At 51.2% G+C, this 25,349-nt stretch overlaps 8 protein-coding genes across 8 annotated transcripts; 3 read left to right on the top strand and 5 right to left on the bottom strand.

The window, feature by feature from the left end:
• Positions 1-229: 229 nt before the first annotated feature.
• On the bottom strand, positions 230-2,675 carry PC9H_009966 (uncharacterized protein; the record flags this gene model as incomplete). The annotated part of the gene is made up of 17 exons (XM_036779461.1): positions 230-300; positions 359-370; positions 448-475; positions 538-658; positions 709-740; positions 788-926; positions 977-1,059; positions 1,112-1,276; positions 1,323-1,383; positions 1,432-1,691; positions 1,747-1,852; positions 1,907-1,959; positions 2,014-2,079; positions 2,132-2,334; positions 2,402-2,492; positions 2,552-2,572; positions 2,628-2,675. 17 exons carry the CDS (start codon positions 2,673-2,675, stop codon positions 230-232), a joined length of 1,560 nt encoding a protein of 519 aa, XP_036628850.1.
• A 473-nt stretch (positions 2,676-3,148) lies between these two features.
• On the bottom strand, positions 3,149-7,195 carry PC9H_009965 (uncharacterized protein; the record flags this gene model as incomplete). The annotated part of the gene is made up of 13 exons (XM_036779460.1): positions 3,149-3,255; positions 3,312-3,882; positions 3,938-4,008; positions 4,060-4,123; positions 4,183-4,410; positions 4,460-4,784; positions 4,842-5,052; positions 5,108-5,205; positions 5,266-5,347; positions 5,406-6,106; positions 6,234-6,368; positions 6,434-6,768; positions 6,824-7,195. 13 exons carry the CDS (start codon positions 7,193-7,195, stop codon positions 3,149-3,151), a joined length of 3,300 nt encoding a protein of 1,099 aa, XP_036628849.1.
• A 2,772-nt stretch (positions 7,196-9,967) lies between these two features.
• Positions 9,968-10,936, top strand: PC9H_009964 (uncharacterized protein; the record flags this gene model as incomplete). Its single annotated transcript, XM_036779459.1, has 2 exons — positions 9,968-10,215; positions 10,267-10,936. 2 exons carry the CDS (start codon positions 9,968-9,970, stop codon positions 10,934-10,936), a joined length of 918 nt encoding a protein of 305 aa, XP_036628848.1.
• Positions 10,937-11,900: 964 nt separating this feature from the next.
• On the bottom strand, positions 11,901-12,600 carry PC9H_009963 (uncharacterized protein; the record flags this gene model as incomplete). Its single annotated transcript, XM_036779458.1, has 2 exons — positions 11,901-12,171; positions 12,263-12,600. The coding sequence occupies 2 exons, from the start codon at positions 12,598-12,600 to the stop codon at positions 11,901-11,903; spliced, it is 609 nt and encodes a 202-aa protein (XP_036628847.1).
• A 1,465-nt stretch (positions 12,601-14,065) lies between these two features.
• PC9H_009962 (uncharacterized protein) lies at positions 14,066-15,436 on the top strand (the record flags this gene model as incomplete). Its single annotated transcript, XM_036779457.1, has 1 exon — positions 14,066-15,436. The coding sequence occupies one exon, from the start codon at positions 14,066-14,068 to the stop codon at positions 15,434-15,436; it is 1,371 nt and encodes a 456-aa protein (XP_036628846.1).
• Positions 15,437-16,246: 810 nt separating this feature from the next.
• Positions 16,247-18,111, bottom strand: PC9H_009961 (uncharacterized protein; the record flags this gene model as incomplete). The annotated part of the gene is made up of 9 exons (XM_036779456.1): positions 16,247-16,322; positions 16,378-16,995; positions 17,059-17,294; positions 17,353-17,438; positions 17,497-17,587; positions 17,635-17,649; positions 17,702-17,772; positions 17,825-17,879; positions 17,929-18,111. 9 exons carry the CDS (start codon positions 18,109-18,111, stop codon positions 16,247-16,249), a joined length of 1,431 nt encoding a protein of 476 aa, XP_036628845.1.
• Positions 18,112-18,334: 223 nt separating this feature from the next.
• Positions 18,335-21,632, top strand: PFK1 (6-phosphofructokinase, alpha subunit; the record flags this gene model as incomplete). The annotated part of the gene is made up of 13 exons (XM_036779455.1): positions 18,335-18,420; positions 18,478-18,599; positions 18,652-18,836; positions 18,888-19,077; positions 19,125-19,248; positions 19,299-19,521; positions 19,577-19,765; positions 19,814-19,939; positions 20,009-20,149; positions 20,203-20,225; positions 20,280-20,820; positions 20,881-21,011; positions 21,071-21,632. 13 exons carry the CDS (start codon positions 18,335-18,337, stop codon positions 21,630-21,632), a joined length of 2,643 nt encoding a protein of 880 aa, XP_036628844.1.
• A 472-nt stretch (positions 21,633-22,104) lies between these two features.
• On the bottom strand, positions 22,105-23,237 carry PC9H_009959 (uncharacterized protein; the record flags this gene model as incomplete). Its single annotated transcript, XM_036779454.1, has 3 exons — positions 22,105-22,129; positions 22,186-22,865; positions 22,938-23,237. 3 exons carry the CDS (start codon positions 23,235-23,237, stop codon positions 22,105-22,107), a joined length of 1,005 nt encoding a protein of 334 aa, XP_036628843.1.
• Between the last annotated feature and the right edge of the window lie 2,112 nt (positions 23,238-25,349).

The raw sequence follows: 25,349 nt of genomic DNA, 5'->3' as shown, positions 1-25,349 counted from the left end.
GCCCCTGGAGCCCCTGACGCGCTACCCTGGTCTCCTCAGTTCTGCATCCTCCAGGACAATCGTGGACATGGCCATGACCAGCAGTTCCGGACTCAAATAATATCAGTGTTCACCTAAGCGCATCACTCGATCTTTACGAAGGGCCACTAACGCGCAGAGAAATAGATCATACAGTAGGGTATCTTCTACCGACGAAAGCATATACATCCATACTGGCGTATCTATTGATTCAAAGCCTCGCGTCTTCAGGCATTCCGCGTAGCGCCTGTCTGACCCCCAGATCTCGAAGAACATCTTCAGCTAAAGGGAGAACCAACTCAGCGTCAGATCCAAGTTAACCGTAAGGTGAAACACTTACCTCCACCAAGCACTGAATTACAGCAGCAGCAGCAGCAGGAACAACCACACTCAGCGATGGCAGATGACGGGAGCAAGAACAACACTTACGGGCATCAAAGGCGATGGTGCGGTGATACTACAAGGAAAGCACCACGCGTCAGCCTGGAACGCATACTTACAACGTCGTCCATCACATACATGCTCGATGAACCGCCCCATGCCAGTCCTTGTAATCCCGCGGCCACCGAATATTTGGACCGCATCTCGAGCTGTTTCCTGCCCACATGCTGTAGAGTAACTTTTCAGGAAAGCAATTTGCCTTCGTGATCCGTGTCAGAGACATATATCCGTTGATGAACAGGAACTCACCCGGCGAGCTTGCTAGCTTGTTGCTTATACGACTGAAAGACAATCAATACAAGGGATGAGTGATTCACGGGTTACTCACCATGTTACACATCTGATATGTTATACTTTCTAGCCAATGCTGAACACTTTCCGTTCGTTGGATCATGGCCGCAAGTTTACTCCTGATCACTGCTTGAGAATTCAACGGCTTGCCGAATGCCTTCCGTTGAGATGTCCATCTACACCTCTAAGCGAATATCCGGTAGAACAAGCGCAGGGTATCACTCACTTGAGGCATTCCTCGACAATGCTGCGTTGACTACGGGCTGATGAACAGCACATCACCCAGCGTTCATGATTAAAGTTGGACAACTGAAACAGATGAATCAAGATCAACGCCAAGCAGACGTGTCGGGCCACTAACGATGACGAATATGCCACCGCCGACTTCACCAAGTGTGTTCTCCACTGGAACTCGGACATTGTCAAAGGTGATGTACGCAGTTCCGGCCGTCGTCGAGTAACTGGTCTTGATCTGCTTGGTCTCCACGCCCGGACCGCGCGGGATCAAAAGGACCGTCAGACCATCCTATAATGACGTGAGTATATGCCCGGAGGAATTCTTCAAACCTTACCTCTGTCCGAACACCGGTGGTGAAATAGTCCGCGAAAGTACCGTTAGTGATCCATTTCTTGCTGCCTGGGACCGGACTGAATCAACCTTTCACCTTAGTAGAATAGCACTTACCATTCACAATCCACTCCTTGCCATCTTCGCTAAGGACGGCAGTAGTGCGCAACCCCATTACGTCGCTGCCTGCTTGTGCCTCAGAGATGGCAAGGCATATGAACTTCTTCCCAGCTAATACGTCAGGAATGACTTCAGCCTTAAGCTTATCACTGCCGAAGTTGAGAATCGGTGGAAGACCAATGACTTTGCCTCCAAGGATGCCATCGCCATATCCTCTAGCCCCACAGCGGGCGAGCTCCTGGGTGATGATAAGCTGATAAATAGAGCTTCAGTCAAATCAAGGTAAGGCGCAAAGACATTCGGTGTACCTCATGGAAGTAGTCAAACTCCTCTGGCTGGACCAGACCGTCCATGAGCTTCAGGCCCTTCAAGTGTTTCCCCGGTCCCATGCGCATGGCATGTAGATTGACCTCCCTGTTAAGGTAGCTATCAGCGTCACTAAACTCGCTGATCGAGAACGCCACATACGCCATCTTGTCCAAAACAGCCTGAGAGGGTCGTTTTCCGTCCTCCTCCCTCGCCTAGATACAATATGGGCACAGGTTGCAGGAAGGAGCTGGGAGGAATCAACATACCTGGGCATCTTCCCAGACATACTGGTCGAAAAATCTACGAACAACTTTCTGGAACTCTCTGTGATTCTTTAGGGTAGTTAGAAATGCGGAATGCGAGGAATTCCCGGGTCAGGTATACCTTGCTGAAGTACGGGGAATGGTAACCCTCCGTTAACCATGTGGGCTCGGCGTAGGGAACAGTGCTGAGCTCTCCGGCTACCCGTCCATGGTAGATACTTTCTTCGCCTTCAATAGTACCGATTATCAGTCGCTGATACTGCGGCTTCTCGAGAACTTCATATCTGTGCAGCCCAAAGAAGGCCTCTGTGGCATCCTGACCAGCTTTACGACACATGCATGAGAAGCGTCAGCTACTTGAATATCACGCCAGTTCCACGGTACCACGCACCAACTTCGGGATCGAAGAACACCGAGGCGCCTCCAGGATGGAGATTTTTGAACCTCGAGATATCGTATACCTTCGCATCAATGATTATCCACTACATTCAATGGTTTAGTTTAACTGTGTTCACCCGCACTGATGTGGATTCGAACTCACCAAGTCTCCCTCTACGGTATGCTGCTTGTTTATCAATATGCCGAGCGCTACGACAATGAGTTGCACACCGGCGCACCTTGGCGACTTCTTCTCTTGAAAACGTTTTGAGCTGCTTGTTGGCCATGGTTCAAGTCAAGTATAAGTTGGGAATCAAAGGTGGCTGATTGGCACTGGGATATACGATCCTGTCTCGCATGTGATAGTCGCCCACTCCGAGATCACCACATGCACTCCGGTCCAGGGTGTACCCAAAAACACTTCGCACGTGGCCGCTCCCTGCACATGGTATTCCGAGGCAACATCGTATGTACGTAGAATACAATCGTAAAAAAGACAAGACAACCCAAAACAAATAGGCGAGGTACTTACTTCAGTATTCAGAAAAGATGACCATCGAGCAATCTCTCTAGGCAATCAATTTCTACGAGTAAATTTATTGTTGGAACTCTACAGATACAAAAGGCCACTATAGGCTGGCGTCATATGAGATGAGATGAGACGGCGATAGCAAGGTAATCGAGATATTGGACAAAGGGGCGGCGACAAAGCAAACAGAGAAACGGAGACAGAAAATATGTTATACAAGGTTGGAGTAGATCACTGACGTCGTTGGCTATGATTTTCGTACATTGTCGGATTGGACGTTTGGGCGCCATTCATATGCATAGTTGTGGCTTGAGAAAATTGAGTTAACCAGCTATAACCTGTAGAATAGCACGCCCTTTAGCAATGTACTGTGTTGTATATGACAGTCACGTACCGGGATCGGCGATGCTCTGCCAAACACTAGGATCTGTGAGAGCTTGAATACCCTGTACGATGTCGTTGTCATATGGCAGAACAGGCTGCAAGTATTCCTGAATGTTCATAGTCACGCCGACAGCGTCTTGTGCGGAAATATTGGATTGCCCGGCCGGGAAGTTCCCAATGAAGGGGTCGATAGCTCCACCTTGAGGAGCAAACCTGTCGAACGACATAGCAAGTTGGGTTGGCGGAGGGGAAAGCGTGTAAGAGCCTGTCGAAGGTGAGGGATAGCTAGTCAGGGTCGAGGACTGTAGATCCAGAGCACGGTCGGGTTCGGGCGTCATGCTCGCGGACTTGCTACGGTGGGACGACTTCTGGCGAGGCATAGGACTCGTGCCCGAGGTGTCCACTTTAGCCATAGGTGAGTTGAGGAGGTTCTTGAGGAAGCGGGCGTATAGCTTAGGACCATGACGATCATCAAGTGCAACTTCAGGTCCGCCGAAGAGCTCGATGACGTTCATGACGTGTCGCCTTATATCGAGTCTTTGTTGGAGTGAAAGGTAGGTGGCAAACTTAGGTTGAAGGAGCTAGTGTTCCGTTGTGAGACAGTGATGAAGAGCAATTTTCAGAGGGAGCTAATACCTTGACGAGGAAGGCCGCAGCGAATGTGACGAACACACTTTGAGCCTCAGGTCCATGACGAAGGAATTTCCCTGAAGGCTAAGAGTGAGCGTGCGACAAGGGGGAAAGATTGGTGGACTAACGCTGATTAGGACGACCGATGTTGTCGACGACGGTAGTTACTACGTCTGTGGCAGCGGTAAGGCACTGTTGTAGCAAGGGTCAAACTCAAAACAATCGTCAACCCAGTCATCATCCACACTCACGCGTGTGAGGAAAGGATTCTCGTCCATACCGGCTTTGCCAAAGGCGTGTTGGAAAGCATAAGACAGAGCTACCATTCGTGCATAGCTGTATGCAAGCTTCAACAGGCCCGTTCGGAAGCAGAACTGCTCATCCGACATGTCCATCTGATCGAGTACGTTGAACCACTTCGAACCAAGCCGCTGTAGTTCCTCGTCGGTAGCCGTCGCATGGCGCTCGAAGTCGACATCCTAAACTCTCCATTGACAAAGACCCGACGGTAAAAAGGAGGGAACTCACCTTGTTTAAGCCAGTAGGATGGTTTGGATCGCTGTATATTTTAGCCGTAAATGCAGCCATAACCCGAAGCTCAGCGTTGTAGCCACAAATATGAATGTCGAATTTGTCCATATTGTAAGGGGAACTTCGCCACCAATCTTCAGAGTGATTCGCCACATAGTCGGTGTTTGGGATGATCGCAGCCTTCCCGTACTGCGAACCCGTCGATCGGTCGAGGTTGAAACAATTCAACCACACACGCGTACGGTTGAGCATCTCCCGAGCGTGAGCTTCGTTTTGAGGTTTAGCAGAACTAGGGTGATGCAGATTCAAGTCGACAGCAAACCTAAATGCCGTGGTGTGTCAACAACAACACCAAAACTGGGCCCTTTGAAATACTAACCTGATGGCTAGCCCGAGGTATAACCATCCACGGTCTTCTTCCCAGCGGCGTGCTGGTACAGGATACAAACTCAGAAGGATGTAAGCTTGTACAGCCTCGATGTTCTTGGGACCACTGATCAAAGCTGTCCCGGCGGCAAGTTGGGCATAATGCATAATGTCACTGTAGAGTCCTGGCCGCTCTGTGTAGAATCGAGAAGCAATCGCACAAACTTACAACGGAGAGGTGAGATGAGATGTTAACCTGCTATAGATGACAACACTCACTGACGGTGAAGAGGAATGGACTACGGGCGCATGTGGTAGCGGCCGTGTATAAGACTGGATCAAGCAGCGACACAGACAGGTTCATGCGGTCATAGTAGCTAGTTTGGCATCAAACATCAATATTTCACTCGCCTAATAGGTAAAACAAATGGGCCTACATCTTGAACAGTTGCTCTGCCTCAGGAAGGGTGATGATACCGCGGGTGAGAATATGAGGAAACTGCTGCTGAGAGGACAAACCTAACAATAGTTCAGCTCAGCTTCGAAAGGGATAGAAGGCATGAAATGAAAAGCTGACGTTTGAAGAAATCAGGGTTGGCAACACCAACTTCAGGCTTGCTCCCTTCGTTAGTTTCCGTTTCCGGTAGGGCTTTCTTCAGCATCGTAGCAAAGATACCGAATGGGCTCTGGGCCGGGGGTCTTGAAACCAAGTCTTCCGATTCTTTACGTTTGCCGTTTAGACTCGTGCCCGACAGTTGGTGGCGGATTTTGCGACCATCCGCTGGAGGCTGGGCTTCTCCGTCGTTCTGTACAGAAATGACATATGCTTCTGGCATTTCTTCGTCGCCTTCTTCTGCGTCAACGTATTCATAATCATCGCTGTCGCTGCCAGTATCTTCGTAATCTTCTTCGACAACAAGACGCTTTGGAACGGCGCCCAAGAAGCCATCGAATTGCAGTAAGGTGTCCCGCGCTTTGGCTATCCAATCAGCAACCGCTTTGGTTGTCTCTGGGGTACCCTCGTGCGTTTTCCCGTTGATATCTGAGAAATAGGACGATTGTGCTGATGTAGGGGACAGAACAGGGGAATGAAGATCTGCGCCTGTCGTCGAAGGGACAGTACTACCAGACGGATAAGTCGACGCTCCGATGGAAGCAGGCGATGGTTGATTCTGCTGAGCGGTGGTGCCTTGCGAGCTCATGGCTTCGAGTTGAGCCATAAGTTTATGGATCTCATCTGCTTGGTCACGGATTTGATTCAGGAGGTGCTCCCGTTTGCTATAATGGTAAGTAGGACGTAAGTAAAGTGTTGGTGATGAGTGGCGGCGAAGTTGAGAACCATGAGTAAGATAGACAGATCTACGATGAGAGAGAGGTGGAAGACAATTTGAGAGTAGAAACTTACGGTGGCGTCCTTCGTTTCTTCCTGCCCGGGACAACGCAGTCGTGTCCACCGTTCAAGCACCTTTTGCATGGGTCTGTGTCCGTACGAAATTCACACCTGACCTTGAGCCCCTTGCAACGTGCACATGCTCCTGGGCTGCGAAGCAAATCCAATGCACCAGATCAGGCAACCGTCTTGCAAAAGCTGCGGGTATAACTTACGGTTTCGCCTTCGACTCCTTGCTGTCGTTATTGCCACTATCGTCGTCGTGATCATCACCTCTTGCGTCCTCGGTGTGGTCAGAACGTGGACGTTTGGAGATTCCCGGGCCAGGCGCAGGGTCGTGTGGCGGGTAATAAGTGCTTTGTTGACCATGCGTGAATCCGCTTGGAGGCGGCGAGGTTGGAAACGTCTCCTGCATCGGTAGAGGGGATGTGGCCAAGTAAGTGGCAGGAGCCGCATCTACTGGGTGCAAAGCAGACGGGGCTAGTGGTCCTGGGCGACTTTGACTGTCATATTCGTAAGATGGGTTACTGCTGTGATAGGGCCGCGGTGGCTGAAAGATGCAATTGTCATTTCCTATGACAACGCAGATTGTTCAGAATACCCACGTTAAATGATGCACCAGCATTTTGTACTTGCTCGCTGGAAATGGGTCCGAAGAACGTCGGTACGCCGAAATTGGAGCTACCAAAGCTAGGTACTCTCTGCTGCGGTGGCTGGGGTGCATTTTGATTGAAGTTGTTCAAGGGCGGGGAGAAAGCGGGAACAGACTGCTGTTGATGGTGATGGTGCTGCTGTTGCGAATACTGATACGAAGCGCCGTACATGCCTGTAGACTGTGATGCTTGGCCTTGGTTGTCAGCAGCCGCAGAGTCGCCACTGTAGTCCAATTCGTGCTCTAGCTGAAGTTGCGAATGATGAGTGTAGGAAGGATGAGCTTGGCTTTGCCATGAGCTAGGCCCGGCGTATCCGTTGGACATGATTACGGCAGGGATCCTCCAAGTCGATAGTATAAATTCAGAGCTTGTCGGTGACCTCTGTGGGGTCGCCGTGTTCCTGGGAGTGGTGCAAGCTTGTCGAGAGAGCGATGAGACCTGGGCGCCACGGACTGCAAGGATCAAGAGATATCAGCGTCGAAATGCTGGGAACGAGCTCAGGACTAGGATCCAAGGTTTTTAACGAAGCTGATGACCACGCACGCACGCTATCGAATGCAAGCCTTATGCTTCAGAAGGAGGCAAACTTCTCCTTGATGGGTAGATGCCACAAAGGGATGGAAGAACCCCTGGACGCCGGTAGCTTGTTGGCGCTTGGACCAGGGAAGTTCGTCGCTGTGGCCGGCGTCGTGGACGGTGTGTCGGTCACTGCTGGTGGTGGTTGTGGTCACAGCAGTAGAGGCCGATAATTGAATCAGAATCCGGTGATCGCGTTGGCCCTTATACTCCTGGCCCTTCCTGGCACCGGGACATGATCTACATTCCAATGCTGTGCACACCCACGTGGGATAGGGGCTCGTCCCGATCATCCCAGCACCCTCGAATTTCCCTCCTCCTTCGTGGTGGTAAGTCCAGAAGCGCTCCCAGTGGTCCTGCAGGTCGTTTCATCCTAGTAACTGTTCATTTATTTTATTTTCTTCATTTTACTGACTTTATTTCACTTATTCACGTCGGTGGCCTGATCCCTCGGCACCTTTTCACTCAACAGCCGACCCACCGTGCATGTTCCCCCGATGTCAGAAAATGAGACAATGCTATGCGATACGAGACTCGAGATGTAATATGTCCTCGCAGCTTGCTTCTCCGGCATAGCAACGAGCAACGCCATCCTAAACCCCATGCTTCATCCTCTGTTCGTGTTTAAGCTACAACTTTGCTGTTGACATGTCCTCACGTTCGGGTACGGACCCCATAATGCTAGGAACCAGGGGACTAGAGGGGACTAGGTTATAATACTTGATTGCCGCGGCCATGTCCACCGCACAACAACAAGCACTACCGCCATCGCTATGTATGGCTAGCATCCAACTTTCGAATCCTTCACACTCAGGCTCGAGGAAAAGGCTGGAACACAGCGGCCCCGATGGCTTACTTCCGAATTTCGACGGCTGATACAACGCGCAATCTCCGCAAGCTGAGCAATGAGTCAATCGCTCGCTTATCGGATGGCAACGCCTGGTGCTTGCCAATCCTATGAAATGTAACACGCAAAAGCCAGAAGGGTAAAAGGCCGCTCCTTCCTCTCTGCATTTCTACGATCTGGGCGTACCGCTCAGCGCTGGGGTCGCCAATGCGACGCTGGTCAAATTGCTGTGAGACATAGTATGTCATAGATCCATCATATCACACTCTCACATTGTTGATTCTTTACAAACTTCATTGGTTCATCAGCACACTGCATGGATAATCTCAATACCATCGGTGCCGGATCAATCATACAAGACAACACGCTTGGACTTGCCGGTCATATCTGATTGGACCAGTGCAATGGGACTCGGCGAGCTCCTACTCGGATGGGTTCCACCCAAGCTACAAGATTTCTCAAGGTATATCTTCCGCCACCGTCAGGATAGCCGTGTTGTCATCTATCCATTTCCAGGCAGATTGTCTGCGTTCATACCGCTACTAAAACGCCGTAATCTTTGGACTCACTATGGCGACACGCATAAACTTAAACCTTGCTTGCTTGAAGCTTTTTAAGGTGACATGAATGTCGGGACACCCCCTACCCCCTTCGTTGATTCGATCTTGACTCAGAACAACCGTCATCCGATGTCGTTCACCGACTCCCATCGATCTTTTCCAGGCCACTTTACAAGTTCTCAGATATTCGCCGTGTTCAACCGCCGCGAAGGTCCATCGAGTCGCCGAAGTGACCTGTCAAGTCGCTTGTTCGTAGCACCCCGCTCCGAGTCATCGGTGCTAATTAGAGGAGATATACACCTATCATCAAGGGTCAGCACAACCACTATTGCACAAGGCGCGCAGCGAGGGCTCGGAGGACGACCTGCGAAGGCATACGGCGCGCCCTCAATCTCGCCATGCCGGTTCTCAACAACCTCTTCCGGACTCTCCGAGTTCGGGTCTCTTTGACTAATTGATAGGCACAGGTGACCCAGGCACGGATAACCGAGGACTCTGGAATTCCTTGATAAACAAATAGCATGTCCGTGATATCCCCTCCGTCACTATCCACCTATTATTCATCGGTGGTCCTGGAGACTTTGAACGAGGGCAGATGTCGGTACTTCAAGCAATATTTACTCTGTCCGAGTCTACGTACATATTCCGTAGATCACCTGAAGTGCCTGATCCGAGTCGAGGGAGTAAGTGATCGGTCGCCAAATTTTCCTTATCAGAGAAACCACCAGGAGCCTTGCATCAAGTTCATATTTGCGGTAGCAATACCGTATGAACTTGGTTACGGCCAGGATTATTGGTTCCTCGGTTCCCTTCTCTCTTCTCTTCTTTTCGTTGCTCGACTCTGAGGCTCTGACCAACTAGCTTTTTCCAGTCCAAAGTTTCTTTGCATCTGGACAGAGCATCGGTCTCTGCAACATCCCCAGCTCAGGCGACTCACCACAGTCCCAAAATCCGACTCCCGCATCGGATTCCACGTTCTTTCCACTGTAACATTCCTTGTATACCTACTTTCCCTCGTTTAGCAGAAAATTCCCCGGGTTATCTCCAAAACCACTCGTCAGACCGACATCCCCAATCCCCCAATTTATACGAACCAGGCACTCCGAACGAACGATGCCCGCATTCGTAACCATCTCCATCCGCAAGCGGTCGTACGAGAATACATCATTCAGCCCCCTCTCCATCGTTGGCTTGATTCTAGCTGGCTTGGTCCTTTTGACAGTTGTCGTGGCGGTAGCCGTGCGTTTTGTGCGAAGGCGCAACATTGCCAAACGGGAGAGCAGGATAGGTGCAGCATTCCTCGATGTAAAGGGTCTGATGGTCGAAGAAATGACGACGAAGACTTGTTCAGAAAAAGAGATGTGCGTATTCTTCTATCTTATCGCTGCCATGTCACTGATTCGTGTTTTTAGTTCGCCATTTTCGCGATCGTATTTGACCCAGTCGATCATTCTCCCCTCGAAAGCCTATACCAGATCATCACCGACGAGTCCCCAGCCATATCCGTCTGATTTACATGTACCCTTACCCACAGCACACCACTGTGGCCCCTTCGGTTTCGCACTCGACGCGCGTGGCGCGCGCCGTGGTTCGCGTTCTTCCTTCTTCAGCACCAACTCTGTAGGATCTGGGTTCCGTTTCTCCATGACGTCTCTCTTCTCCACCGGCGACGCCAATTCCAATCCCAACCGCGCTTCTACGATGCCCCCTATACCCACCGACACGCGCAAAGTCCACCAGCCCTTCAATGACCCCGTTTTACCCGATGAACTCCAAATCCCCCATCCCGGCGAACGTTTGACTATCCTCCATTCGTACGATGACGGATGGTGCGCGGTAGGGAGAAAACAGTTTCCTGGTTTCACTGGGACACGTAAGTCGGTGTTTGGTGGGCGGGATGCGAAGGGAGGGGATATGTATCCTGAATTGGAAGTGGGCGTCGTTCCCGCGTGGTGCTTTATGAAACCAGTGCAAGGAGTAAGAGTTCTGAGGCCTGTCAGGGGATCTAGCCTTGCCATGGTCGATGCGAAACAACATGACGGAGATCGGGATGGTGTTATGTCCTGGTCGCACTTCTCCTAAACACGTTCCCCCCTCCCCCTCCCCCTCTCTCAAGGCACGCTCGCGCCACATACCCCTTCGATTACGCTGCTCATGTGCTATACGGTATACCCTGGTCGTACCGGCTACGCGCTTCGTTCGTTGGTTTCGAAAACCTGCCTTTCTACATGTACGGCTCGACGCCAGTCACACCACCCTGCTTCCCGTTCGTCTTGGTTGCGTGTATTCCTCCTCTGCTAGCTTCGTATCTCCCCTCTATCTGCTTCTTTGATATTGATATCCTTGCGCAGCCCTTTGCGAATTGGCCCAGTCGCTGTTCACTTGTCTGCCAAGTTCTCCCTCACCCGTTCATTTCGACTTCCTAAGCCTAACATTTGTCAATGATGTAGATAAGTATTTTGCCTGCAGCAGATTGCATTTTTGTATCATTACACCGACATCCCTCAATTGTCCTGAAATATATACTTCTGATTGCCGTGTGCTCAGATATTATATATGGGCGTTCAAACGTTCACGCGTTGATGCGTTCAGCGCTCAAGCTAAGGTCAATATGCTTCATCTGATATCAGCATATTTACTTGTCGGCGCGGAAAGTGTATGTAAAGTACACCGTTGTTGTTCTGGACATCACCCCAGCATGTACTAACAGAGGAAGTAAGTAAAGAGCAGTAGTACAGTAAATTTATACCAGTGAATTAATGCAGCTTGGGTGCTATGTGGACTGGAAGTAGTCCACGCAAAATGGTGGGGTATACTGAAACTATAACGGTACAGTCTAATTGTGGCAAAAGGATGTTGTACACGGTGGTCCTCTTGAGTCGGAATGCAACCGATGAGTACTTATTACTCCGAAACAAATGAATAGGGATGAGAGTGCGCGGGCTGAGATAGGCGGATTGATATGTTCAATCAAATCAAATCAGGAACAGATGGGGAACGCCTGGGATAGTCGTGTCGAACAACCGATGAATCCGGAGCGCGGTGTTTATGGGGGGCTCAGCGTAGACCGTGAATCGCTCGGCAGACGAGGATAATCAGAACCTCTGATGAAAGCGAATGGAGGGGGGGCAGAGGAGGAGGAAGAGTCGCTAGGAGTGCTACCACTAGCAGTACTAGTGATGATGGAATTCGGCGTGAACGGGTTTATTGATGATTTCGCGAACGCCGGGCTTTTCGGGCTGGGCGGCGTGGAACGTGTGGGAGCTTTAACTGGGAATATGACATTCGGTGTGATATTGTGGCGCGAGAACGGTGTTCTGTACGCCATGGAAACATACGTTAGCATGCGGGGAAGGGGGGCCATAGCTACAGCACGGGGAGGGAGGTCGATGATAATGGTATACTCACGGAGAGAGCCCGCCCTGCTGCTGCACGTAGTCATCGTATACAGCGTACATCTCCTTCTCGTGCTCAAATCCAACGTGTTGCATAGAGTCCCTGTCTATGTTCGAGGATGGGGGGTCGCGTGTAGCATTGGTTTGTGCTCGGTGAATGCGGGACAGAATGAGAGAGCGACGAGAGCCTGAGGCTCGCCGGTTGGCGTTGCGCCTGCGAAGATAGCATCCCCCAAGGCCAGTGATGATGACAAGAAGAATGAAGCATCCGACTGTGACGCCCGTGATAGATGTTGAATCGAGGGAAGGCTCAGAGTTGGTTGAACGTGCGCATGTAGTGCAGGCGGGCATGATGAAAGTACACGGAAGCGGCTAGCGCTGGTGTATTCACAGTGACAGTAGTGGATCGAGTTGTGGGGAAGGTGACAGGGAGGGCAGAAAGTGTCTGTTCCGCGTGAGGCGTTGTGTATATGTAACGAATGACAGAAACGAGTGCGGTTGGGCGGTATCCTGAAACGCTGATCCTATGATACCGGGTATGAGACAGAGGACGCCGAGAACACTGTGGATCGGAAGAGGGGGGATTGGGAGAGATGCTGCCTGATATCTGGGCAGTCATCCCTTTAATAAGGGAGGTCATCGGGTCTGGTGGTCAATATCGTGCTTGCAACTTGCAGGGTCCTGGTAGCTTAGCGGCGCCCAGTGATCAGTGGGATCGCATTTGGAACTTTTCTAGCCTAAAGTAGTTTGTGTAGTTGGTGCTGCCCTGTGGCACTGGTTGAATGAATTGTCATCCTGCGGCGACAAGTGCGTAGCGGGAAAGCTTACCACCAAGCGTCATCTTGTTCTTAAACGACAATGTACCCGACGCTAAATTCGAGTAGAAATAGCCTAGCGAATCGGTCTTCTGCTTCAGATACCCCCCCTTCGCATGGTGGATTTTTCACAAGATTTTGGATCACTGCTCGCGAAACACGCGACGCGCACACGAGCAAAGGCGAAACTCCGCAACATCGAGTCCGAGTTTATTCCTAGTCTTGCGGAACACCGGATCCGCTGCTGCCCCCTTGATTATATGTTGATATGTTCAGGCGCTGTCCTCGTCAAGCGCGCGATTTACAGGGTACCGATGTATTTTCCCACAGAATATATGGGCTGATGAGAGAACATCAAACTCATGACCAGACCGGACCGCACTCAGTATTGGTAAGTCTAGGCAAAGTCAAGGCTTCAAAAGTGATGAGTGGTCGGGCGCCAATAACGAATCACTAAAGCTCACATCCGTTGTGATGAGTATGTGATTGCAGATTGTTGCAACTGTAACAGGCCAAAATATCAAGTGATAGCCAGAGGGTGACATGGTATGTGATACAGACCAGAACGATGATACGAACAATATTCTCTGCTACCGAATATGGGTCTAAAAAGTCCGCCGGCAAGTTGCGGTGTCCTGAAATGGCAGGTGAATTCACAGCGCCTAGCAACGGCGAAGGCTTCAAGCTCACGTCCCACCGTCACCACCACCACTCTCTCGCCCTTCTCCTCGTCGTACCGGACGGCGGCACCCCCTTCTTCGACGAAAACCGTTTGTCGATGCTGCAATACTCTGTGTCCTTACTCTAGATCTTTCTTTGTGCGTCAAGTGCCCATTTGAAACCGAAACGCTCTCATCTGATCTCCCTTTTTCTTCACTCGTGGTGTTCCGACGGGCCCACACAGTTTCGAAACTCCCAGCTCACATAGCCTCGACACACTCGTCCTCCAAATACTGTCTTTACAGACCCTGTCACTCTTTCGACCCCCTCGAATTCGTTCAATGGTTGGCCTTCACCGAAAGCCTTTCAAGCGACAGGAACCTAATCCTTTCGCAACGCCAACGCTATCTGGGATTGGGGGCTCCGTTGTAGCTGAGACCTCGGATGTACCTGACGGGGGGCTCGCTGTCAACTCCGAACTGGCTGACGCACCACGAACGGGTTCCCCAAACTTCACGGTCTCCACAAGCAATCTACCATCAACCCCGACATCCTCATCGCCAGCCCTCCCTAGTTCAACAGAAGCTCCAACCACAGAAAGCGCCGTCGCTTCCAAGAGCTCCGGCATCTCGACCACCACAGTGGTGGGCGCATGTGTGGGCGCTTTCGCCGGTGCAGTCTTTCTCATTTGCATCGGTCTCTGGCTGTACCGGCGCTCTACGCAAGCTCTCAAAGCTCGTGCCCGCGCACCACTCACATCTATCTCGCGAAATGCACGCCACGATCGCTCCGACTCTCATCGTGGTGACCCATGGAACAAACTAGAAAGTGGCGATGAAGATAAGTGGGCGGGGATGCAAACAAGTGAGGTGGGCCACAGGAATGTGGAGGAGAAAGGCACTCAGGAGAGCGTGGGTCCCATGGAGAAGCTCACTATGTTCAAGACTCGCTCGCCCAGCGTCCGAACAGCTGTTACGACGAAGTCGAATTTGGACCTTCCTCTACCGATATTCGATCGCATGCATGCGCATCCATTCAACCCTTACGGAGGCCCGCCTTCTCTCCCTGGTTCAGTTGGTAGCAAGCCCCACCTCGGCTCTGTTGACACCGGAGGGTCCATTAGTTGGAGTTCAGAGCAAGACGGTGCATACTTCAGTCTACGCTCCGATAACTTTGACATCAACACTGCCCGTGCCATATCGCCTTCCGCTGCTCGACCGACGCCGCCCACGACTACTACATCCTCTCTTCATCAGTGGGAGTCAGCTGAAGTCGTCACTTACTCTGATCCATTCGATGACGAGCAGAGTGAATCGCGGAAAAGCATACATAACCCCTTCTTCAGCGCTCAGGAATTCGATGAAGCTAAGTCGAAGGCAGTCGCAAAGGCCGCGAAGGGCAAAGAGAAAGTTGCCGCGAGGGATGACCACTCAAGTGACTCCGCTTCCACAACTTCTTCACCCCTTGCACCCAAACATGCTGCAAATGACTCACAGAGCGATAACGAGCGCGCGATATTATCCATCATAGCAGCCCTCGAAAATGGCTCACCCTCGCTGACACCTGAGCCGAATAGTCGGGTGTTGTCAACACTGAGCACAGGGACAGGCTACTCTGGGATTGACGGCTATTCCGTATCTGCCTATGGACAGACTGAAGAGGATGTCACCCAGGCATTCCCATTACCTCCACACGCTAAGGGAAGCAATTGATTCCTTCCCCCGGTCTTCGCCTTTCGCCGTCATACCCCACCACTGTATCCCTCTGCCCCGCCCCTGTACATCCGTACTCTCCCTCGTTTTCACTCGTCCTTACACCGCTGCTCCTCAGCTTCCCCTCTACTGACCTAGTGTCTCATGTACGCTGCTGATCTACTGCCCATATCGCTTTTACCCCTTGCTTTCGCAATATTTATCCAGGTGCTAATGCGCCATTGCCTTCTCCAACCGCCCGCGGCTTCTATCCTTCTGTCTTCCTGTCACATCCTCTACGCAGCAACCCACTACCCCACATCCCCCAACCGTGCATCAGACACAGAAATCACTCATCCTCCTGGCGATGGTGCTAGCACCCTGGTTTCCCCTCTCTCTGCTCCTGCCAAGTGCAAACGCACGAACAATCTCGTTGTTGTCCATGACTCGCTTCTTAGTTAAACCTGCCATGCGATACACACTGACCCTCCATTTACCATTATTAATTACCCTTCTTATCCAATTATCGTGCGGTTTCATTTATCTGTTCATTTATTGTTATACTGTGCATATTTAAGATTTCTGTTCAACACCTACGCCTTTGGAATGCACACACTCTAGCACTTTTTCTTTTCCCCTTCCGATGCAAAGTGATGCTTATTCTCGCCCCGGCAACGTTCGTTCAAAGTGTCTCATTTCCTACCTCCTGTAATAATCAAAAACTTGCATCAATCATCTATGCCTGACTGAAGCAAGCGAAGTAGGTAATATCGCCGCGATGTACATTGCATATGACAAGAATCCAGCCCTCCAAAACCCTAAACGGTATGATCAAGAGATAGCAGGTCCTGACCCGCCTTGGAGGGATCCGCAAGCAGAACATGAGAGATGCAATGGCTCGTTTAACCTAGTTGATACTTTTTAGACAGCTTCAGGTTTCAGAGGGACAGTGGAGTACTCACAATGTGCATACCGTACACGCCCACTGCTTTGATTCGCGCGCAGTTACGCGCAGTGGCGTTGAAGGCGCATCGGAACCTAGCTTCCGGGTTGTAGCAATAGTCTTCCCTTTCCCGAGCACTCGCTGTCCCGCCTTGGACGGGCCCATACCTAGAGCCTCTTTCTTGCGCGACTCGGTCTCTATCTTAACGATATTTCCCTTCTTGAGTTTTGTATGCGATTCGACAGATGCGGTGGAGGTATGAATTGGGTTCAAAATAAGTGTCGATGGTCCTGGCGCTGGAGAGGCGTCCGAGGTGTCTTCATCAATAACTATGGGTTCCGTGTTCTTGCTCTTTGCCTTTCCTGAGGGGTGGTCTTTCTTAATGTCGCTGCTTGGAAACACGAAATCTCCAACATCGATGCCTTCTTCCTTTAGTGTCTTCAGATCCGTGCCTTCTTCTGATTGTTTTAGTGTCTGCAAGCGCTCTGCATCGGTTTCTGGCACGACCTCCTCCCCGTCTTCGTCGTCTCCATCCGAATCGCCGCCAGAACGGCTCTCAGACGCTTGTTGTTGCTGCCGTTGCAATGCCTGGATTCTACGCTCTGCAGCTAAGGCTCTTTCCTCGCGCGCCCGTTTGCTAAGAGTTATAACTAAAATGAGATCTGTGTGTGGGTATGAGGTAGACCAAAATAAGGCATACCTAGCAGCTTTCTTTCCGAAACCACCACCCTCGACGTCCCGAGGATCAGAAGCATCCACGAGGGCATGCCCTTCACCGCCAAACTCCCCAGTCACTCTCGCACCAGCTTTGCGTTTCTTGGCAGTTTGTCGACCAGTGTGGACCGTCGGTACTGCATTGTAGGCCGTTTTGCGGGGTCCGGCGTTGCGTCGGCGACGTAGAGCCGTTGGTCGTCGCCTTGAGTGTGCACCACCACACTAAGTATAGGAGTGCATTTCAATGAGATTGGCGTGGAGAAAGGATGAGGATACGAACCATATATTCTGGTAGTTCCCCCGCATCCAATCCAAGGCCACCAACTCTGGCAGAATCTGCTAGACGCGTCCCTGATGACCAGTAGCCTGTTGAGAAGTGCATGCGTCATGACTTCGTCTTGTGGACTATCCATCAGGTCCTTACCATCGCCGTAATACCCTTTCAGTTGGAGAGCTCTCACTTCGGCGTTCAATCGACGCCACAGTGCTTGGAAAGCTGGACTGTGGTTCATATGCTGGGTGCAATGAAGTTGGGGAATCCCCGGCTTTGGAGAGCACATACCTTTATATGCGCGAGCTATTGGAGAAAGGTCAGAATATAGTCGCCAGACATCGAGAACGAAACGAACTTCATGGCAAAATGTGCTCATTAACCAGGACACTGGCTGGAACGCGCCGTCAGCACCGCGAAGGACCAGTTCTACGTAGAAACTCTCAGTAGCTTTCCTGAAGCACCCAAACAGAGACCTTACCCACAGTTTCGCCATTGTTCCAGTTCCTCCCACCAAAGACTTTGTTGAATTCGTACTGTATAGAGTCGGCGCATGCACAATGCTGCCAACTTATATACACCCACCTCTTCAAGACTATTGATCTCAAAGCCGTGACTTTTCATTACCGGGCGCACTTGAGCAGCCAAAGCGCGTAAGAGCTGCCTCGCGCTCTCTTGCTCCTCGCGGTCAATTGCCGGCAGTGCTGAGATGAAATTGACGTGTGGATTTGGATTTGATTCACGCTCATTCAGTCTATGGTGAACCATGCTAGGATCCGTGGGTTGGTCGTTCCAGGACGTCTCTGACGATGTGCAGGTGGGAGCCGAGACGGGGATGCGCAGGAACCAGTGGCGCGTCCAATAGAGCAGCCCCTGTCCCCGCTTCCAGCCACTGGGCGGCCAAGCTCTTCAGATAAGTATCACCCAGATTCCTTCCTCCCTATCGCCGACCTCTCTGCCATACCCCCGAGCTTGCTCACCGCCGAGAATAATGAAGATCGCGATCCTCACCTCTGGAGGTGACAGCGCCGGCATGAACGCCGTCGTGCGTTCCGTCGTGAAGGCTGCAATCCTCAAGTAATTGCATATCAACCATGGTGCGGCGATTGCCAATAACTTTTGTGGTTGATATAGGGAATGCGAGACTTGGATCGTGCGTGAAGGCTACGAAGGTCTCGTTCGAGGGAACACGGAGTACGCTGAAGCCCGGAAGGCAGGCTCCGTAGAAGACGCAAGATTGCCCGCCGGCTCGAAAGGTTAGATCTACGACGCGTATCTTTGGTTCAACTTCCAACTTGGAGGCTACAGAGATTGCCCCCGCCCACTATAAGATACAGCCCACGGATCCCTACTTCCTTCATAACCTCCGTTTCGGCGATGGGCCACTTCTCAAAGATGGGACGGGAGATTACGGCTCTAGTGGTAAACGGACACTCAAGGGAAGATACATTGTGAGAGTTGGATGGGACGATGTCAGGGCCTGGTTTGCAGAGGTTCGTTCGGTTGGCAAGCATTCTACCACTGTGCTAAATTCCAACGAATAGGGAGGTACTCTCATTGGCACCGCACGTTCAGCTGCCTTCCGGACGCGCGAAGGCCGCCTGAAGGCCGCGCGTAATCTTATTCTTGAAGGGATTGATGCTCTAGTCGTTTGTGGGGGTGACGGTTCACTCACCGGTGCTGATGTCTTCCGCGCAGAATGGCCTGGGTTGTTGACAGAGCTCAAGGCCACTGGTAGGAACTTCGTTGACCACCAAGTGCCTCCTCTGATGCTCTTACAGGTCTCATAAACGATGAACAGATCGAAAAGCATGCTCACCTCAGGATCGTTGGTCTTGTTGGATCCATTGACAATGATATGTCGCTCACCGACCTTACCATTGGCGCACCGACGGCTTTACACCGGTAGCTGGGTCAGTTTACCATGACGCACATATATTAATTATCGTCGCCAGAATTTGCGAGGCCATCGATAACATTAACTCCACCGCCTTCTCTCATTCTCGTGCATTTGTGCTTGAAGTCATGGGTCGCCACTGCGGGTGGCTCGCGCTTCTCGCAGGTGTTGCTGGCGGTGCCGACTTCATCTTTATCCCCGAATCTCCTCCGCCCGCCTCCGACAAGAATGGAGGCGGCGGGGGAGGTTGGGAAGACGGAATGTGCGATGCCATCCACAAGGTAAGCGAAACCACAACACCCCTCCGCCTAATCCCTCACCAAAATCCCGCGTTAGCATCGTAAGATCGGGAAACGCAAGACCATAGTGATCGTCGCTGAAGGAGCTCACGATGCAGACCTCCAACCGATTCGCGCGGAGTATGTCAAGGAGGTTCTAACTGAGCGCTTAGGACTTGATACGAGAGTAACACAATTGGGTCACACTCAGAGAGGCGGTCGCCCATGCGCATTCGACAGGATCATGGTTAGTACTTGCATCTCTACTCAGGTCGCGTTCAATATCCGTCAATAGCCTACGCTTCAAGGGGTAGAGGCAGTGGACGCCTTGTTGGAGTCCACACCTGATACGCCCTCCTACATGATCGGCATTCAAGAGAACAAGATTACTCGCGTTCCTCTGATGGAGGCGGTTGCAATGGTAAGCATCTCAATTCTACTCCGCCTGTTCGTGCTGCCGCCTATTCATACCGATTGAACATCCCGAAAGACTAAAGCAGTAGCTGAAGCAATCACGAATCGAGATTTCAAGAAAGCAATGTCTCTGAGAGATCCGGAATTTATCGAGAGTCTCGAAGGCTTCTATTCAACTTCTGAATTGAAGGTTAGCGAGCGGCTTCCTTCACACACGGTACGTCTGAACCCGCCACAACGACGCCCAGTTGACGAAGTCGCACATATTAGTTCATGAGAGTCGGAATAATGCAGTAGGTTGATTTGCGTGTTGAGTTTAGCTTGCCCTGATCACACATGCATCGTAGCATGGGAGCACCAGCGGGTGGGATCAATGCTGCCACCCGTGCGGCAGTGCGTTATTGCCTTCGTCACGGGCATACACCCCTTGGTATTCACAACGGCTTCCGTGGCCTTCTGGATGACAACATCCAACCCCTTGGTTGGTTGGAAGTCGATACCTGGATGGCTCGAGGTGGCTCTGAGCTCGGGACCAACCGCACACTTCCCTCCGTCGATATCGGCTGCGTAGCCTCTAAATTCCAGGCCCACAAACTATCCGGGCTCCTCCTAATCGGCGGGTTTGAAGCGTTCGCTGCTCTCCTAGAGTTGGAAGAAGGGAGAAAACACTACCCCTCCTTTAGAATCCCTATGGTTCATCTGCCGGCCACTATCAGCAATAACGTCCCGATGACTGATTACAGTCTTGGAAGCGACACGAGTCTAAACGCGCTCGTGGATGCTTGTGATGCGATCAAGCAAAGTGCAAGTGCGAGCAGGAACCGTGTGTTCGTCGTAGAGACGCAGGGAGGTATGTGCGGATATCTCGCTACGATGGGTGCGTTGGCGGTGAGTAGTTTGATGCCATCCACAATTCGAGGCCGTTTAATGAGAATATTCGAACCTAAGACCGGTGCCTGCTTGGTATACACCCCAGAAGATGGGATGAACCTAGATACTCTGCGACGCGACGTCAGATTCTTGAAGACCCGCTACGCGTTGGACGTCAAAGGCAAGAGTGAAGGACGTCTAGTTATCAGGTACGGCATATGTTTCCTCCTGAAGTAAATGTGCACATCTTAAAGGGCACGTTCTACAGGAGCGAGCAGGCCTCTTCGGTATACACGACTGAGTTCATAACCAAGATGCTGAAGGAAGAAGGAGGCTCATTGTTTGACTCGCGTTCTGCCTCTCTTGGTCATACCCTTCAAGGTGGTATCCCATCACCGATTGACCGCGCTCGTGCCGTCCGTCTATCCTTGAAGTGTATGTCCTTCCTCGAGCGCCAGAACGAAGCCCTCCAAGCACAATCCACCTCTTCTTCTCATGGACTCACGGACGTCAACGATAACTCAGGCACCACCAACTACGGCGAAGGCACAGGTCAGGATACCGAAATCGGGTACAACAGTACTCGTCACTGGCATGCGCCCCCTGAGTCAGCGGCGGTGATCACCATTCAGAGTAGTTCTATCAAGTGGGTTCCCGTAAGGGAGATGGTTGAACATGCGGATATGAAGCACAGGAGAGGGAAGAAGGCGTGGTGGATCGACAGCGGGGTTAAGGATCTCGTGGAGTCATTGGTCGGCAGGCCGCAGCTAGTTGGACTCAAAATCCCTGGGGTGAGTGCCGGAGCTGCGGCGGATGATATTAAGGCATGATTTTCATGTCGAGGAAGCGTAGCGCAACTGGAGGTGTAAGGTATCGGGGGAACAAGAAACTAAAGCCTGAATAGACTGTAAAATTGTGTATAGAAACATGCTTGTAGATTGTAGATAGTCATGTTGAGGCGGTACCCAACGACGCGTTCACCATACATTGCAAAAAGCCTTGGGTACAACTATCAAACAAGTTTCGGTGGGAACTTCTGGCCACCGTTTGTCGTATATGATATATCGTCGCTGCATCATCTAGTAGCAGAAAGAGAAAATTAAACATTCCCAGAACAATAGAACAATAAAATGGAGGTATTTATTTACTCGTACAAACCTAAATAAATCATGAATAGTTGCGACTACAAGGCAAGGCAATAGATATACTAACGCAGGCGCAAAACAAAAGGATAGAAGGTACGGAAAACATGAGTGTGACAGATTCGAGGGCGAGGGAAACGGCATAGAATGGGGCGGCATCCTAGAAGAAATTGGGGAGGAAAGTACTGTGGGGTTGGGAGTCATGATACGCCTTAAACTCGGAACAAGAAAAGGGACGTACACAGCGCCAAACCCAACTGCAAATGCAGCCATACCCCACGCGAAGCTCTTCTGCTGAGGCTCAAGCCTAAACCCGGATACCCGGCGATTCGTGACAATCGCTCGCTCGGTGACTTCTGACTCTGCTTTGGGCTCCTTGAATTCGAATTTAAGCTCTTCATCCTCGCGCGAGCGCTTCAACGGTTGGGCAGTTTCCTTGGGAGACTCCCCTTCTTCATCGCTAGACTCATCGTCCTCGTCCTTAACTCTGTCTTCATCCATAGCGTCCTCCAGGGTAGAGGCTTGCGCGGCGTCACGTTGAGCTTTCATATCTGCGATCATCTGTTTTTGTGACGCGATATCCTCATCGTGTAGTTCCGTCATGGCGATTGCAGTAGTAGCACCATCGCCATCTTCGTCAACTGCAGTTTCATCCGAACCACCTGGGGTTACAACAGGCTCTACGCGGGTGGCCTTCTTCGGTGTCTTCATGCTGGTGAGGGGGACCGGTATTGAAGATGGTTTAGGCGCTGGGCTGCGAGTGCGACCAGAACGTCGAACTTGGCGAGGTGTTTCAGGCGGGGGAGACGAGACAGGTACGGGGGATGATTCCTTTCGTCGCTTAGCAGCAGGAAGGGTGGCCTTCGAGGGACTCGGGAAGGCGGCTCGAGATGGAGGTTTGATAGACGACGTGGAGGATGGCTTAATAGAGATTGTTTGAGGAAAACTCACGGGTACAAGGATTGTTGGGTGAGTTTAACAGAGAACACTCACAGGTTGTTTTGCCAAATTCACAGTGATGGGCCCCTTGTTGCCACCGCCTCCTCCACTCCTGCGATAGTTACCATTGGGGTCAGGCTTCGCCTCGATGACGTTGGCGATCATATCGCTAATTCTGTAATCGCGGGCGATTTCTTTGGCGAGCTCCGGATCGACCCAAGTACCAGCGAGCCGTGAGATGGTAGGGTCCTTCTGCGTACCGTTATTTCCTGAAAGGTCATAATTCTCCTTGATCCAAGCCGTCTCGCGTTTCTCATCCTCTTCCGACGCAGTGGGAAAAGCTGCTCGGAACATGGTAGTGAGGCTGACCGCGCCAGTGTCGTATCGTCGAAGGATGAAGGCATGACCAGATGACTGTGGCGGGACAATTTATGCCGAAAATTGGTGCCGTTTCATACCAGAGCGAACAAGCGTAGATACGTACCGTTGGAGTGGAGATTTTCAACCGTCCCACCTAATGTTCATTCCCGTGATTAGGCCGGTTGTAGTTGCATATATGGCGGACATACCAGTATATCATTACCTTGGCAGCTCAGGATCTGGTACTTTACATCCGGTACGCCTGTATTCACTGCGGTCGGTGTATGGAAAAGCGTGATTTGTGTTCAGGGAAATCGAGGCCACAATGTGGATTTCGACGAGACAGTGGTGTACTGCAGTCAGCGCCTGTGATCATGGAATCAAAATGCACGCACAGAGAGCCTGGATGTAAGGGTTCGCGTGCTGAGTGGGTAGAGGTGGTCGTGTCATGACAAGGGACGGCAGCGTGGAATTGGGCAAAGACGCGGTTCAGGGGAGAGAAGGGGTCCGGCGCAAAGACTCGGTGGTGGAGGAAACGAGGGTGTTTGTTTGGCTCTTGTCGCGACAGCCAAGTAAACATTCTCACGCCACGCGTCAATCAACAATGCGTGCTCGGAGCACTCAACATTTCAAATTATTCAGGACGCTTCATAGGACATCGACCAGGGCCCAGCAGGTGTAAACATCAGAGGAAATGCGTATATTACGCTTCGTGAGCGAAACCTTTTCTACGGCTGAACCTTCAGACTTGGACTCAAAGCTCAACAGGAGTTACCGACATTGTACCTTGATTGTACCGAAGTTGCCTATATAACACATGAACTACGATGAACCGTAGAGCGGGTACCACCATCTGGAATTTTAGTAAAGTGACCCGCTTCATGCGACGCCCTAATTTCGAGCGGTACATATGTACGCACGCGCCTAGGCCTTGAAAGGCTTGAACATTTGAACGCTTGAACGTTTAAATCGTGCGGAGACTTACGATGACACCTTTTCAAAGGATGAGTGGCTTACGACTTGTTCCTGCATGGAAGAGACATGTTCAATAAGCTAGTGAGTGCTACCAGTTCATGAGCTAGATGCAAGTCAGGTTAAACGTTGAACACAGGTCAAGATATTCATATAGCTGGAAATCATTGCGTAAAGTAGCACACATTTTCAACGCCCATTGCAAAAGAATACCTGGACAGCTCGAATAAATGGGGGATGTCGCTTTAAGACATCTTTGTCTCATCAGGGGTAAATGAAATTCAGTCAACTATGGTAAAAAGTATGCTTACGGTCGTCGTCTCTCTGCACACCTCGAGCACATAAACGGGTCCTTTCGACGGCCGACCAATCCCCCCCAATCCTGACATACGGGGGGCGTACGAGCTTGAAGTGGGTAACCACTTCGCGGATTCTTGTTTCTCATGAACGATAACTAGATCATCCCGCAGGTCGATCTTGTCATTACCGGATTAGCGCCGTCAAAGAGCTCAAGAGCCTACGTGCTCACCATAAATCTAAGGTACTATCGTCGAAGAAGCATCAGCAGCACTGCTGCACCAACCATCCCAACCGTCAGTGTCACCCCATTCACCGAGAATACTGATGCCGTCTCGTCTGTGGAGGGCGTTTAGTGCGTACACGGCCAAACCGATCGAATATAACCGACATGAAGTAGATGAATTCCTATTGTGGCGACCACCTGCAAACCCATCGTTGATGTTTCCGCTGTAGCTGTCTCCGCAGTATGTGATGTTGAAGTTCGTGATATTTACGGTCGTCGCCGCTTTGTGGCTATTCGGCTCGGACGCGCACGACAATGAAGACTCAAGAGAGGTCGAGGCTTGAAGGCAGGCTAGCTCTGAAGTCGGTTGATACCTTTTTGACATGGATATTGGTTAGAGGCGAGTGATCTCAACACACCTCTGGCTTTTAAACCTTCTTATATTCAAGCGTAGACCTTAGGCCTTGTTGCGCCGAGGGCTGTGCAACGATGGCACCCGACTTAGTAAAGGAAATGACCTAGAAAGAAAGCGGTTCAGCCAGGCTTCAAAACTGGCTTGACTCGTCGGCTTCAATCAGTCAAGCCGAGTTGGCGGCAACACCACCTGATAC

This window comes from Pleurotus ostreatus, assembly GCF_014466165.1.
Source record: "Pleurotus ostreatus strain PC9 chromosome Unknown scaffold_7, whole genome shotgun sequence".
Lineage (NCBI taxonomy): Eukaryota > Fungi > Basidiomycota > Agaricomycetes > Agaricales > Pleurotaceae > Pleurotus > Pleurotus ostreatus.
The sequence above is the reverse complement of the archived record's forward strand: the minus strand, read 5'-3'. Positions and strand labels throughout refer to the sequence as shown.